This window comes from Parambassis ranga, chromosome 12 (assembly GCF_900634625.1).
Source record: "Parambassis ranga chromosome 12, fParRan2.1, whole genome shotgun sequence".
NCBI lineage: Eukaryota > Metazoa > Chordata > Actinopteri > Ambassidae > Parambassis > Parambassis ranga.
In genome coordinates, this window is record NC_041032.1 from 12,194,621 (window position 1) to 12,207,340 (window position 12,720).

Below are 12,720 nucleotides of genomic sequence, written 5' to 3' on the forward strand. Positions count from 1 at the left end.
CAAACGGAGCGCGCTAATCCCCCTCGCACCCGTCTTGTCAAAGGAATCTCTGTGAAAATACCAGCCAGATCAGCCCGGCGCAAATAAAGGAGGCACTATCCATCCCCCCCTGGGTTCCACACTGGATGTTTGTGGCAAAGTAAAAAGGACGCGGCGGCTTTTGAGACCCTATCCCATCCTGCCTCTACCTTTTTCAGTCATAGGTGAACACAGACCTGACCAACCTGACGGCTCAAACTATCCTGGTAACGGGAGTGGATGGACAGAAAGGTCAGGTAGCACTTTGCAATCTGAGTCCAAGCAGATTGTGTTCATTCCATTATCCAGGAGTAAAAGGACTGCGCTCTGAGCTGCCGGAATCATTTTGGGTTCATTTTTGTTTTTTTTTTGTTTTAAACCCTTTATCCTGATGCATACCTGAGTCAAGTTACTTACACCGGATCTTGTAAAAATAATTTTTCTCTCCTTTTAATTGGAATAACGGAGGAAACTCTCTGGGGAAAATTAAGTTGAATTCTGGTGCGTAATCTGTGCCGTGTGTGCGGTTGCTGAGCCGCAGAAGTAGTTGTGTGTCATTGTTTTTCTTACGTTTATCACCCCGTTTTTTTCCATGGAGTAGGCTTATTCACAGGTAAAGACACACAGAGTGGGCTTATTCTCTGCCGCCTGGAACAAACAGGCGGATCTGATGCGCAGATTCTTCGTAGGATGGTAAATGACCGATGGGGAATCATGAACAGCTCTTCTGAAGTCGAAGATGGAACCCGGCATAAAAACCAGGTATGTCAGCCCAACCTGCAGCAGCAGCAGCAGCAGTGCTATGGGTTTATGAGGAGTGGTGCATCTGCTTGGTGCAGTGTTACCACGCTGAATTTGGTGATGTGCCTCCCGGGCGAATCACTGCACTGTAGAGACAGTATGTAGCTGCAGATGAGCTTTTCCTGACTCCCCGAGCTTTGGCACTTCTGTTCCTGTCACACTGTCTAAACCCACCAGCACATCACACCACCATCCCCGTGGCGACTACTATTTAGCAGAACGCCTGAATGTGTTAGTTATAGTGGGAGAACAGATGAATCGAGTATAGGATAATGGTATCCGCTATCACTGCGGGAGATAATTGTTTGCGCATCTCGGCTGCATCTTGACCACATATTCTCACATTTCCTCCTCCTCTTCACGCTGCACTTGAATGTCGGGAAATCGCATGTGTTGTTTGGCGTGTTGAAACTTGGCACACACATGCATCCTCCAATAGCTATTAACACTTCAGAGCTCTTTAGGCTGTCTCAGGCTCGGATGAATTGAGACAGGAGCGGACGTGCGCTGTGTTGCAGCCAGGGAAGCTCACTTTGGGGAATAGTCAATGTGTTTTCACAAGGTCAGTAGAGGGTTATTGACAGCTGGTAAGGGAGAGAGGGGCTCTTCTGGAGCCCTGAATAGGGTTTCAAAGCATTGATAAAAGCTTGTTACCTTTGCAGACGCGCAGAGGCAAACATCTTCTCCTAAAAAAATCTTGTTACGCAACATTATTGTAACGTATGGTGCGTAAAAGTTTCTCAGAGACGTGGCAAAATGCTTAAAAAATAATAAAACCCTTGAAATGATTCTTTCTCGGATTACCTCCATCACCACATACTTACAGCAATTGAAAAATAAATGTTTGCTCTTAGCTGTTCTTATATTAATTGCAAGTATGTGAATGTAGTTACTCAGCATGCTGCTGAAACATGCCTATGGCACATTTCCTGTAATTTAAAATGCTTTGTGTCAGATTGGTAGCTTCCTGCCTTCTGCTCATGTAGATTTCATGGCTCGGTCTGAGTCATTTGCATGGCGGTGGCACTCTGAAGTGGCCCTGTGTATGAGTTTGTAGTCACATTAGTATCGATTGATTCCAGGCCTGTGGTTAAGTTTTCATACGTTCCAGATGGCACATTTTCATGTAACCTCTGTGCTGGAGAGGTGGAGCTCATAAGCCAACTTTGTGCCTACTGCCTGCAAGCTGCCTTTGCCTGTTTTATAACCACTTAAAGGTCATATGAATAGCAAATGTGTCTTTACTGGGTTTAATTTGAATCCTCTAATACCAGAATCCCTGTTTAAGAATTAACTAAATTAAGGTAGAAAAAAATGGCTGAATAGAAAGATTTCTTTCATTTGTGAAAAGAAATCCGAATGAAGCTCAAATATGCTGAGTGGTAAGCCTGGAGGATAAAAAAAAGGCTAAATATGTCCCATAAATTTAACACTGATGCTGGATCAGACAGCATCGGGGCATGTTGGATGAGATGAGAGGCTGTGGGAAATGGGGATGGCTAATGCTCCTATCTGTCCCACTCCTCCCTGCATCAATCTGTCTTCTTCTTGTGCACTTGTTATTTTGCTATCACTCACAGACCCACATAAATACTCGTTCTCTCTGTGTGTCAGCCCATCTCTCTCTCACTCGCTGTAATCTTGAGCAGTAACACCAAACCTTTATCTCCAGACTCGTGCTATTGACACAGTCATTTCAGACACAGTGGGGAGGGATCAGGTAATAGAGATCTCTTGTTTGTTTTGATGTCACAGAACACGGCCTGGTGTTTGTTGTTTCCCTGGTACTTGTGCATATTTGACTTGTTGCTGTATGTGTGGGTTGTCACCCATGCCCTTTTGTAACAGATGGAAGCCAATTAGAGTAAAAACGGAGATTCAAGTGGAACTTAAGATCAGCTTTACAATTGAATTCACTAGATTAGAAGCAAATACAACTGAAGCTCCATGGTCAGATGTACTCTTGAATTATTGTATTGTGGGTGAACTCAGCAGCAAAACATTCATACTGAGCATTTAAGATGAAAAAGAAATCACTAAGATGAGTCAGGGTTGCTGTTCGCTTTGGATGTGATAACACAGAGGAATACACTAAGGGGTGTAATATTGTGAGGAGTAAACACCAATATTGATTTAGTGGAATTTTAATATCTGTTTCCATGGAATCATCTTAAATTTACCATGATCTTGGGTTAAACTTATTCTTTGTCTCATTTTTTATATAAGGTGGGATATGTGTGCACACACATACAGCATTTATGACTATACAGTATATGTCTGTATATTTCTCCTTATGAGCTCATGTGTACAAACACACAGAGAAGGCAGTAAGGCCCAGTGGGTTTGCCCACTGGGGTTGTAGGTAATCAATAACACTCTGAGAACTTGAGAACTCCAAACTTTCCAAAGCACTGAAAGGACTGTTTGTGTTTGTGTGTGTGTGTGCAGAAAGCTACAGAATACAGCTACGCCTTAGCACCTCACATAAAGGGGCGTACCCATCAATTTGTCAACAGTCCAAACATCACTTTACAACAAATCAATCAAATAGAAATTATCCCATGATCTCAACTTAAGAGACTATATAACAATAGTTGAGATGTTGTGAGGAAGATCATTTGCTTTGTCAGCACACACTTGTTACTGTGGAAGTGATTTCTTTTCTAGTCGTTTTTTCGATATGAAGCCTACATTGAATTGAACCAAACTGAATGTAATTACAAAGTAAGCTTCCTTCTACATTAACACAATCAATACAAAGCTTTTTTTAACCACTTAACTTGCCTAGTTTTGCATTAAAAACTGCACTGTACTTATGTAATAAAAATGCAATTTCAGAAGAACAACCCACAATGCTGCCCCCACCAAAAGTAGTTGTGTACTTTACATTAATCAATAGTATTGAAATAAAGTCACAGCAGTGTAGCTCATAAAAATAACACACTGCTCTCTTGATATTGGACTGAATACAGGCCAAACATGGCCCTCTATTAACACTTTATAGGGTGCAGGAGACCCTCAAAATTGGGCAAAGAGGTGTGTGGAGCTGAGTTAAGCGGGTGATGACTTGTGACCTGGCACAATCCTGCCACTCAAAGATGCCTCAATCCAGTTTATATGCATGCGTGGGTTACTTTTAATACTATCAAAAAAAATCCAAAAGCTTTTATGGTTGTACTTACATTAGCTTCCTAATGAGAAAATTAAATACACTGACATATCCAGAGTGAGCATATTAACCAGATGGCAGCCAGGATATGCAAAGCATTAACATTAATTAACTACATTATAACTGAGAAAATGTGAGGCTGTCAACATAGCTGATGAACTTGCCACAGCATGTCAAGACACTGTAAATTCTATTTAACAAGTCATCTCATGATTTTGAAAATTGCAGCCTTTCAAATCCTGACTTGAAATAATTGTTTAGCCTTTTTTTTAATAAAGCTCTATAACCAGCGAATAAATATGAAGCATCTTGCCAAATAGTGAACTGAATGTGTGAGATGTGTGCTGGCTGGTTTTGTGGGTATCCTTGTCGAACTAATGAACCTGCTGAGCTGGTCGGAAGTATAGGAGACTGTGTGGACTGGAGCAAAACAGAGCGGGGAGACTTCCCTGGATCACTGGGCCTGTGATTTCCCTGTGGGGGGGTCTTGCTATGCCAGCAGTGCAGCTCTAACAACCTCAGCCTTTTGTCTCCTGCGCTTTGCTCTGGGTGGCATCGTAAAAAAAATAAAAAACACCTGACAGCAACATTTGAGCAGGTTAGAAGTGATAATATGCAATCAGAGTGAAAATTAAGTGGGATAATGTGAATTATTATATCTTTCACGCTGTTCAGATAAGTTAAAAGTGCCAAATACCTGCGACACCTATAATTGTTTACCTGGTGTGTTTGTGTAGGTTTCATGTAGCTATACATAGAATTTAATCAGAAATCAGGTGAATAACCCTGCGCCTGTTGACTTGTCGACAACTTGAGAGACAAATTAGAAGTTGCTGCTAGCACACTGCTACTGTACAGTACCTGAAAAATGATAGCTTGCAAGTTCGAGTTGAAATGTCACATTAAGGGTCTCAGTTAGACTTGACTGCATGTTTTCTCTCATGATTCTTTGTTAAGCTCAGGCTTGGTACTAGGTAGTGTTGATCTCATTATTGCGCATGCTTAAAGATAGTCGTGTAGTTAAAATCTGATATCGAGCCAGCCCTCACCACAAATATATTAATCAACCTCATAAATCACTGTTGAGGAGACACGGATCAAATCAGGCCATCTCTGCCTGGCCTCTGTGTTAGCTAACTTGTGTGAGTTTATGCATGTCTTACTTATATATTTTATTATATTTTATCCATTCTTTGGGACAGAGTGTGAAGAGAGTTGTTCAATCAAAACAACAAAAAAACAGCAAAAGAAAAGAGAAACTTGTCCCTGAGCGCCACTGATTCACTTCATCGTCACAAACTGGTGACGGTCTATAATGAATTTAAAAGCCTTAATGCATGGCTGTGTTTTCCATCTTCCAGCGGACATGTCATTAACACAAAGGCTTTTCTAATCGCCTCCTCCTTATTATTCTTTTTATCATTTTTTTAACATTGGGCACCTTTAATAGCTGAACGTACAAGTTTGTTTAGTGCAAACCTATGGCTTTAGAATTGTTGAATTGCAGAATCAAAACCTGAGTGGCTGACAGGAGTGTAGGCCTATTGTTAGAACGAAGGTATGAATGTGTGAGAGGAGTGCATGTGTTGGTGGTTCAAAGTAGTAACGAGCCATTACTGTCAAGTTGTTACGTAAGTAAGTGCTTTCTCATAGAAAGTGATTTACTGCCTTAATGGAGCAGCATGTTTTTTTGACATTTGGTGGCACACGCCGAATCCCTGTGAAACCAGGGCTTTACTCCTCTGAAGGTTACGCATGACAGCAGCTGTCCCATGTGCTTTTGGCCTTGCTCATCCTCTGTTTGCCTTTGTTATCTGACCCTCATGTCTTTTTCTCATTTTCTCCCTTTCCATAGCTCTTGCTGACATAAGGGGACAGGACATTTCAATATCAGATTTCTGGTGCTGCAAGGTAGCCAGGAGGCCTTGAGAGGGAAAAAAAGAGGTAGAGACAGGGAAGGGCATGAACAAGAATGAAAACAGGACTCAATAAATAGCGAAATAACAAAAATAAGAGCCAGCATATGGAAACAAAAGAGTAACCCAAAGTAGAGTACTGAGAAAGGACATGTGAGGGTTGGAGTATGAATCACAGAAGGTCCCAGTTCAGTGTTGAGCAGACGGCAGGCTAGCTGGGGGCACATGTACCTTCACAAGATGACGCAGATATATTCCAGCTGCTTAGAATCCCACATACTTCTAACAAAGGATTGTTATCGGATATGCCACACATGGCTTTTGGAAGAAAGGCAGTCTGTTTCCACGGTTGACTCTTGGATCAGTTACAAGGCTCATCACAGATGCCCCAAAGCATCACCAGGGGCTTGCTCACATCCAGAACAACAGCTGCAGTACAAAGTCATTCTGTCTAACTGATTCCTGATTCTGGTGATTGTGTTGATTTTATACATGCTTTAGGTAGAGTGTGTGTGTGTGTGTGTACTGTGCACACTCGCATGTCCTTTTATGTGAGTGGGCGGCTATAATGCACACGATGATGCTGTTGGCTTCAATGTTTTGAAGATTTGAACAAAGTAAAGCTGAGTAGAAAACATTAAGGAGGCACACAAGGGCAAGGTTATATTCTACCTCCCTGAGCATGTATTGACAGATGTGTCAGCAAGCTGACCTGATGTGCAGGGTTTCACAGTGGAAGAGCTAAAAGTGTAAGAGAGAGGAGAGTGAGGGGGAGAGAGGGAAACCAGGCAGGATAAGGCATTAGATTTCCGTCAGCAGGACTCAGCCCCCTCCTTCATGTTTGTGTGTGTCTGCTCAGGAAAGAAAGAAAAAAAACCACACTGAAAGCAGGAAAACTTTAAGCTCTTGGAAGACTGTCGTATCACCATTATACAATTTATTATTCACAGCTCTGCTAAATCATCATTAAAAATGCATTGAAAGTTACCTGTGAGAGGCAGATGCAGGAAAAAAGAGTGGGTTAGAAATGAGGAAGAGTGGTGGAGTGAGGGATGAGAAAGACACACACGTGTTTGTGTGGATGTGTTCCAGAGTTCAGTCATCTTGATGGACAACTAGCCAGGCCCATTCCACTGACGGATTGGGCTCTATCTCCATATCACTGCTGAGAAGTGTCCAATTTCCTACTGGTGATTTCAATCTAAGAGTTAAAGAGCTCTGCTCATGTGACCAAAGAATTGACTTGATCAAATCGAGACGTGAGGATCAGGATGCCTGCCTTTTAGTGGAACGTACTTCCAGCATCATAATGAGTTTTTTTCTCTTTTTGTTCTCCAGGCTCATTATTAATCAGCACCTGTAAATACTCATTCATGCCAGCACACATAAAAAGTCACGTACACACGAGCAGCCTCCTCTTTTGTGGTGGGTTACACGTCTGACTGAGAATGCAGACTGTACAGTAAATAATAAGGGAATTAATTAGACTCTGAAAATCCAGTAAATAATTTAGGATGAATGGAGAAGTTTAATCAAGCAATCAATCTACGCTGGAGCAGAAAGCACATTATAGGACAGAGGGAGGAGGACGAGAGCACAGCCTTAACTCAACATAAACCAGTTTAACACACAATTACCCTAAATATATATATTTATTTATATATATCTGCCAGAAAATGCCTGGCAGCGAGCCACGGCTGATTTTTTAAGATAGTGACTGTGACAGCTGTTCCATTGCAAGTGTACACAGGCTCTTTTTATCTTCTGCTGAACTGCCAAAGCATGTGTGATTGAGCCACTTTACTCTCTAACTCGCTCTTACTCTGTAGTCTCTTCAGAATCACATTATTGGTTCTCCTCTGAGCCAAATAGAGTCATTTCGACAGCAAAGTGGCTTCATATATTTACCTGCTGATGACTTGCTTAAGCTAACGGAGGAAACATAATGGCATCATTATGGGCCGTGCACCATCAGATGTCTCAAGGTTAATAACAACATTAATTGACTCCAAGGATGAAGGCTGAGAAACTCATGTTGTTCCATTTTTGATCTATGAATCGGATTAAACACCTAATTCAGTGAAATGTCTCAGGAAAAACCTTAATAACTGCAGCATAGTTTTAAGTTCAAGGGCAGCTACATGTTATAGATCCTGTACCAAAAAAACTAATCTTTCCCTAAAAATACAACATTCTGAGAAGATTATGGTGAACAATGAAATAATTCATGCATTTTAAAACAGTTCCTGCTGAGAGCAGTCAGCTACAGCAAAAAAAGATTAATGTTTCTATCTGTGATTTAGAGAATGACGAACAATCCAATAAATAAGGATGAGAAAAGACACAAAGTGAGAATAGCTTCAGGAGAGACATAAAGACAGTGAGACAGGTTAAAAACAATTTCCACTGGCAGTATTTTCAGTCAGCTAACACACACACAAAATGGAATTAGTTTTTACATCCTTGGTCAGCCAGATGAGAACAACATTCAACGAAATGATAAGGCTATAGGTGAGAATAGTTTAAAGCAAGGAATAAAGAATGAAGAAATATTCAGAGCGAGACAGACAGGGAGGCAGAACGATGCAGAGATATATTTATTGCTGCTATCCTATTAAACAGTTATGACAAACTCATGGCTAATATATTAACAGACTTATCCACTAACATCCATTATTTATTCATCATCAAAAATTCAATCTGGCAGACTGTGTGCCATTATTCAGATGTGCTGAGGGAAAGTGGCACATTTGAATAAATGAGGATTGTAGACCTCACTCCCATGGCTTGTTGTTATTCCAAAACCCTCCCCTTAAATGATTCAAACATTCAATCAGTCAAGAAAACGTAGCAGAATGTTTGTTGTTTTGGAAAAAAATGAAAAAATCTTTCCCCACAGAAACTTACGTAGCTGGGTTTACCATGTCTTTAGAAAGAAACATTTTATTGTTCTTGGCCCCATTTAAACCTCTGTAGTGTCTGTAGTGCTGTACATCTTCCAGCTTGTGTTCTCCATTAGCAGAAGAGGAACAAACATTAGGTCTTTCTGCACATTTTCAACATTGCATCTCATTTCATGGTGCTTTCTAAAGGCCCTGCTATGACTGCAGTTGACATGCTCATATTTATTTGTTGGTTTGTCTTGTTTCCTCTGGTGAAATTCTGCACCTCTCTGCAATAGCAAAGTCTGAATGAGATTGGATATGGAAATGTTGAGTACTGCAGACCAGCGGATGGATTCTGCTGATGTGGTAGAAGTTGGCAGCATGGAGAACAGGACATATTCCTCAGAGAAACAAACACTCAGTCAAACAGACAACTCGGTGCAAGCAGAGACATAAAAACAGACACACAAGCGCACGCTTACCCTTCAGTTAATGTCAGAAACCACAGAGAGGCAACGTAAGAAAATGTTTGAGTTTGGTAAGGACAATTTTGCAAAATGTGTTTTGAAAATGGAAACAAGACTAACTCGAAGTATCTTTAAGAAATGATCAACTTCACTTGTAAAAAATGGACATTTAAAAATGGATATTTATCTGCCACCTGTAATCAAATGTTTCTTTACCGATGTCATGATGACAGAGACTGAAATGGGCTCCAGAGAATTTATTCAGGGAAGAAAAAAAATCATTATTCCTCCCCATTTCACTTAACTATGCTCACTTTGTGACTAGACAAAAACAGCACATAATCACTGACAAATCTTAAGAACCTCAGCTTTTTGCTTTTTGTTCTCATACAATGTGTATTTATTCCTCACCGCACGCTAAACGTATTTTCTCTCTGCCGTTGCCGCCCCCACTTAGGGAATAGAAGCTGGCCGACCGCTCACAGGCTTCTATAATGTGCTAACATAAGAAATCAATCAGACTCACACTATTTCTACATCCCCTTAGTTCACATTGATTTATTGCAAATGTGTTGAAGATGAAGAGAGAAACTCCTCAGAGCAGTGTGGTGAAGGGGAGTGGATGTAGGAGAGAAGGATGGGGAGGGATGGTGACAGGTTCGGGATAAGAGGTTAGGGGGGAGGAGTTGGAGGAGAGGAGGGATTTTGGCATGCTAACCTCTGTTGTGATAGGTTGACATTGTTCACCTCAGGGTCGCAGCACTGTCAGTCCTCAGGCAGCCAGGAAGTGATGACAGTGTATTTTATATTTCGCTGTGATGCGTCTGCTGGATGGTGTGGTGGGTGTGACAGCTGCTGTCAGCCTGTAGTGGGAAGGGTCAGAGGTTACAGAGATGGTGGTGGCTTATTTTTTTACACAAGACGCTATCAATAAACTAACCTGACAAACCTGTGGACATCGTCCCTACAATATTTTTGCCTTCTGACATTCCTGTCATGTAAATGGATACTGGCCTTCTGCAGAGAGATGTAATTTCGTGAAGCTGAGTGAAATGACAGTAGTTTTGTTGATGAAGGTGGGTAGTAGGTTGGAACAAGGCTCCAAGGAGCTGGTAGAGCAGAAATAACAGATGGCTGATGGAGAATTTACTTGTGATGACAACCACGATGTGTATGTGTGCATGAAATGTCTCTGCAATCCATCTAGTTTCGTTCTATCAAGTCTGGTTGATGCTGCAACAAACTCTTTGAACCTCAGTTTTCTGTCCAGCAGGAGAACCTTCACAGATGTATACATTTTGCTTAAGGCGATAGATGGTCATCTAGTGCCCAATGTCCTCTATTAATAATCATTTATTTATACGACAATGGAAACAACCCTTATATACACTACCGTTCCAAAGTTTGGGGTCACCAGGCCAGTTCTATAGCTTCTCTGATCAGCATAACAGTTCTGCTGTGCTAACATAATTTCACAGGAGTTTTCTAATCATCAATTAGCTAACACAATGTACCATTAGAACACAGGTGTGATATTTGCTAGAAAAGTGCCTCTGTATACCTTTGTATATATTTACCACATTAACGATGTCTTGACTGTATGTCAAAAAATGTAGAATTAAGGATTAAATAAAGACCCAAGTGACCCTAAACATGTGAACGGTAGTGTACATACAGTACAGTAGCTATGAACCCTCCTGTGTAAATATAATTGAGAAATTTGTCGCTTGCATCAGCATCGCTTACATGGCAGCTAAGAAAACAGCAGGAGAGCTTGCACCTGAACTGTTCTGGTGTTTACGTGTGTTGAAATTATTTCTATATGAAAGAAGCAATTCTTACCTTTTTCATTTTGTATTGCTTTTGTTACTGATTTGTGTCGCATTCAATTTTTTTTTAATTATCTTTGTGCTACTCACTTATGACTCAGAGCAATTTCATATTTCATATTTCATGCTCACACAGCTGAGGGGGGAGGATATCTAGAGGGATGCCACACCAGGAAGTTTTGTTTGCTATTTTATAGACCTGGAGACTCAAAGGCTTATTTATCCATTTTGTAAAAATATGACTGTCTGAAGGGGGAGACAGAATAAGTAAGAGTTCAATAGCAGCTTGGTGTATTTATATCACAAGCACACACTTAAGGGAGCTGATGGAAATAAGGATTGAAGTGGATTACTGAGATAGGACGCAGGAAGAACAAGATCTTGTATTTATATTAGGCTTTCATATATAACACACAGGCGGGGAATAACATACGTCTACAGCCATATGCAGCTCTGCTGAGTGGCTTTGGGGCCTCTCTCTGCGGGGGCTGGAAGGCTGATAGAAGGGGTTAAAGAGGAGATTAAAGTGATAATGTACATCTCTAATCCCCAGCACTTTAGGAGGGCAAAGAGGCGAAACTGCCTCCAACCATAGTGCTGGACATGGAAGAGGGTGCATCAGCAACCATCAGGGTCAGCCGTCACCATGGTAACAGATTATTCTGAATAATTATCTGCCATATGTGCCTTGTCACAATTAGAAGTTGGCTGTGAGCGGGGCCATGGGTCAAACACTGATCAGAGTATCAGGGTGGCGGCAAATACAACCCCCCACCCCACCCCACCCCCCACCCTCTATTTATTAGAATAAAGTTCAGCTTGCTCGTCACATCTGTCGCACAGCCACACAGCCTGCACTGTGCTTCTAAGCAAATTTTCTTGGAGTTCTGACGCTGTATCACTTTGTTGCAGCGGCTCACCCTAAATGTCAGAGCATACTGCGCATATCGAGCTTTCAGTAGCTCTTTTTTTTTAATAATGCATTGCACAAAATGAAAATCTAGAAATGAATAAAATGGATTTATGATTTCAATCAGACTACTAAGCTTTTTGAATCGACTTTTTTTTTCTTTTTTTTTTAGAAGAGTAGCAAGGAAAGGAAATGACTCTGTGAAGAAAGTGCGCAAATGTGAGCTGACAAGAGCTTGGGGGGAAAAAAAAGTGGTTTGTTCTCACGGCCGATCCTTCCATTAGGGGTCCAGACATTTTAACTCATCACTGCAGCTCTCTCAGAGGAGTTATGCGCAAAATGCTTCATTTCCCATAAGCCATGTTCACACCAGTACACTGGGAAAAGAAGCAACAAGCTGCTAAGTGGTTTATCTATTATAGTAGATCATTTATTCTGTCACTCTGGCCCATGTGAGAAAAGTCATTTAGAGTGAGTCAGTGTGCTGTTCGCTCAAAGCAGAAATGCCAATATCACCATTAATTAATATGAATAATTTATTCATTATGAATATTATCACCCTTTTACCAGCGTACATTTTCTCACTTTTTGTCTTAGTGCACACACACACGGGACCATCTGCAGCAAAAGATCCCAAAGTCACCTGTGGCAATCTCATGTCGAGTCTCACCAGCTAAATTTGACACAAAACAGTTTGAGGATCTCTGGGGGGAAAGTGCAAGATG

At 41.2% G+C, this 12,720-nt stretch overlaps 1 protein-coding gene across 2 annotated transcripts in view; it reads left to right on the plus strand.

Moving 5' to 3' along the window:
- The first annotated feature begins 651 nt into the window (after positions 1-651).
- fibcd1b (fibrinogen C domain containing 1b) overlaps positions 652-12,720 on the plus strand; it is a 78,002-nt gene continuing 65,933 nt past the window's right edge. For both annotated transcript variants that reach the window (XM_028418159.1, XM_028418160.1), the window contains exon 1: positions 652-780. In XM_028418159.1, the coding sequence (XP_028273960.1) occupies positions 709-780 (72 nt within the window). In that variant the 5' untranslated portion in view covers positions 652-708. The remainder of the gene's footprint in view (positions 781-12,720) is intronic.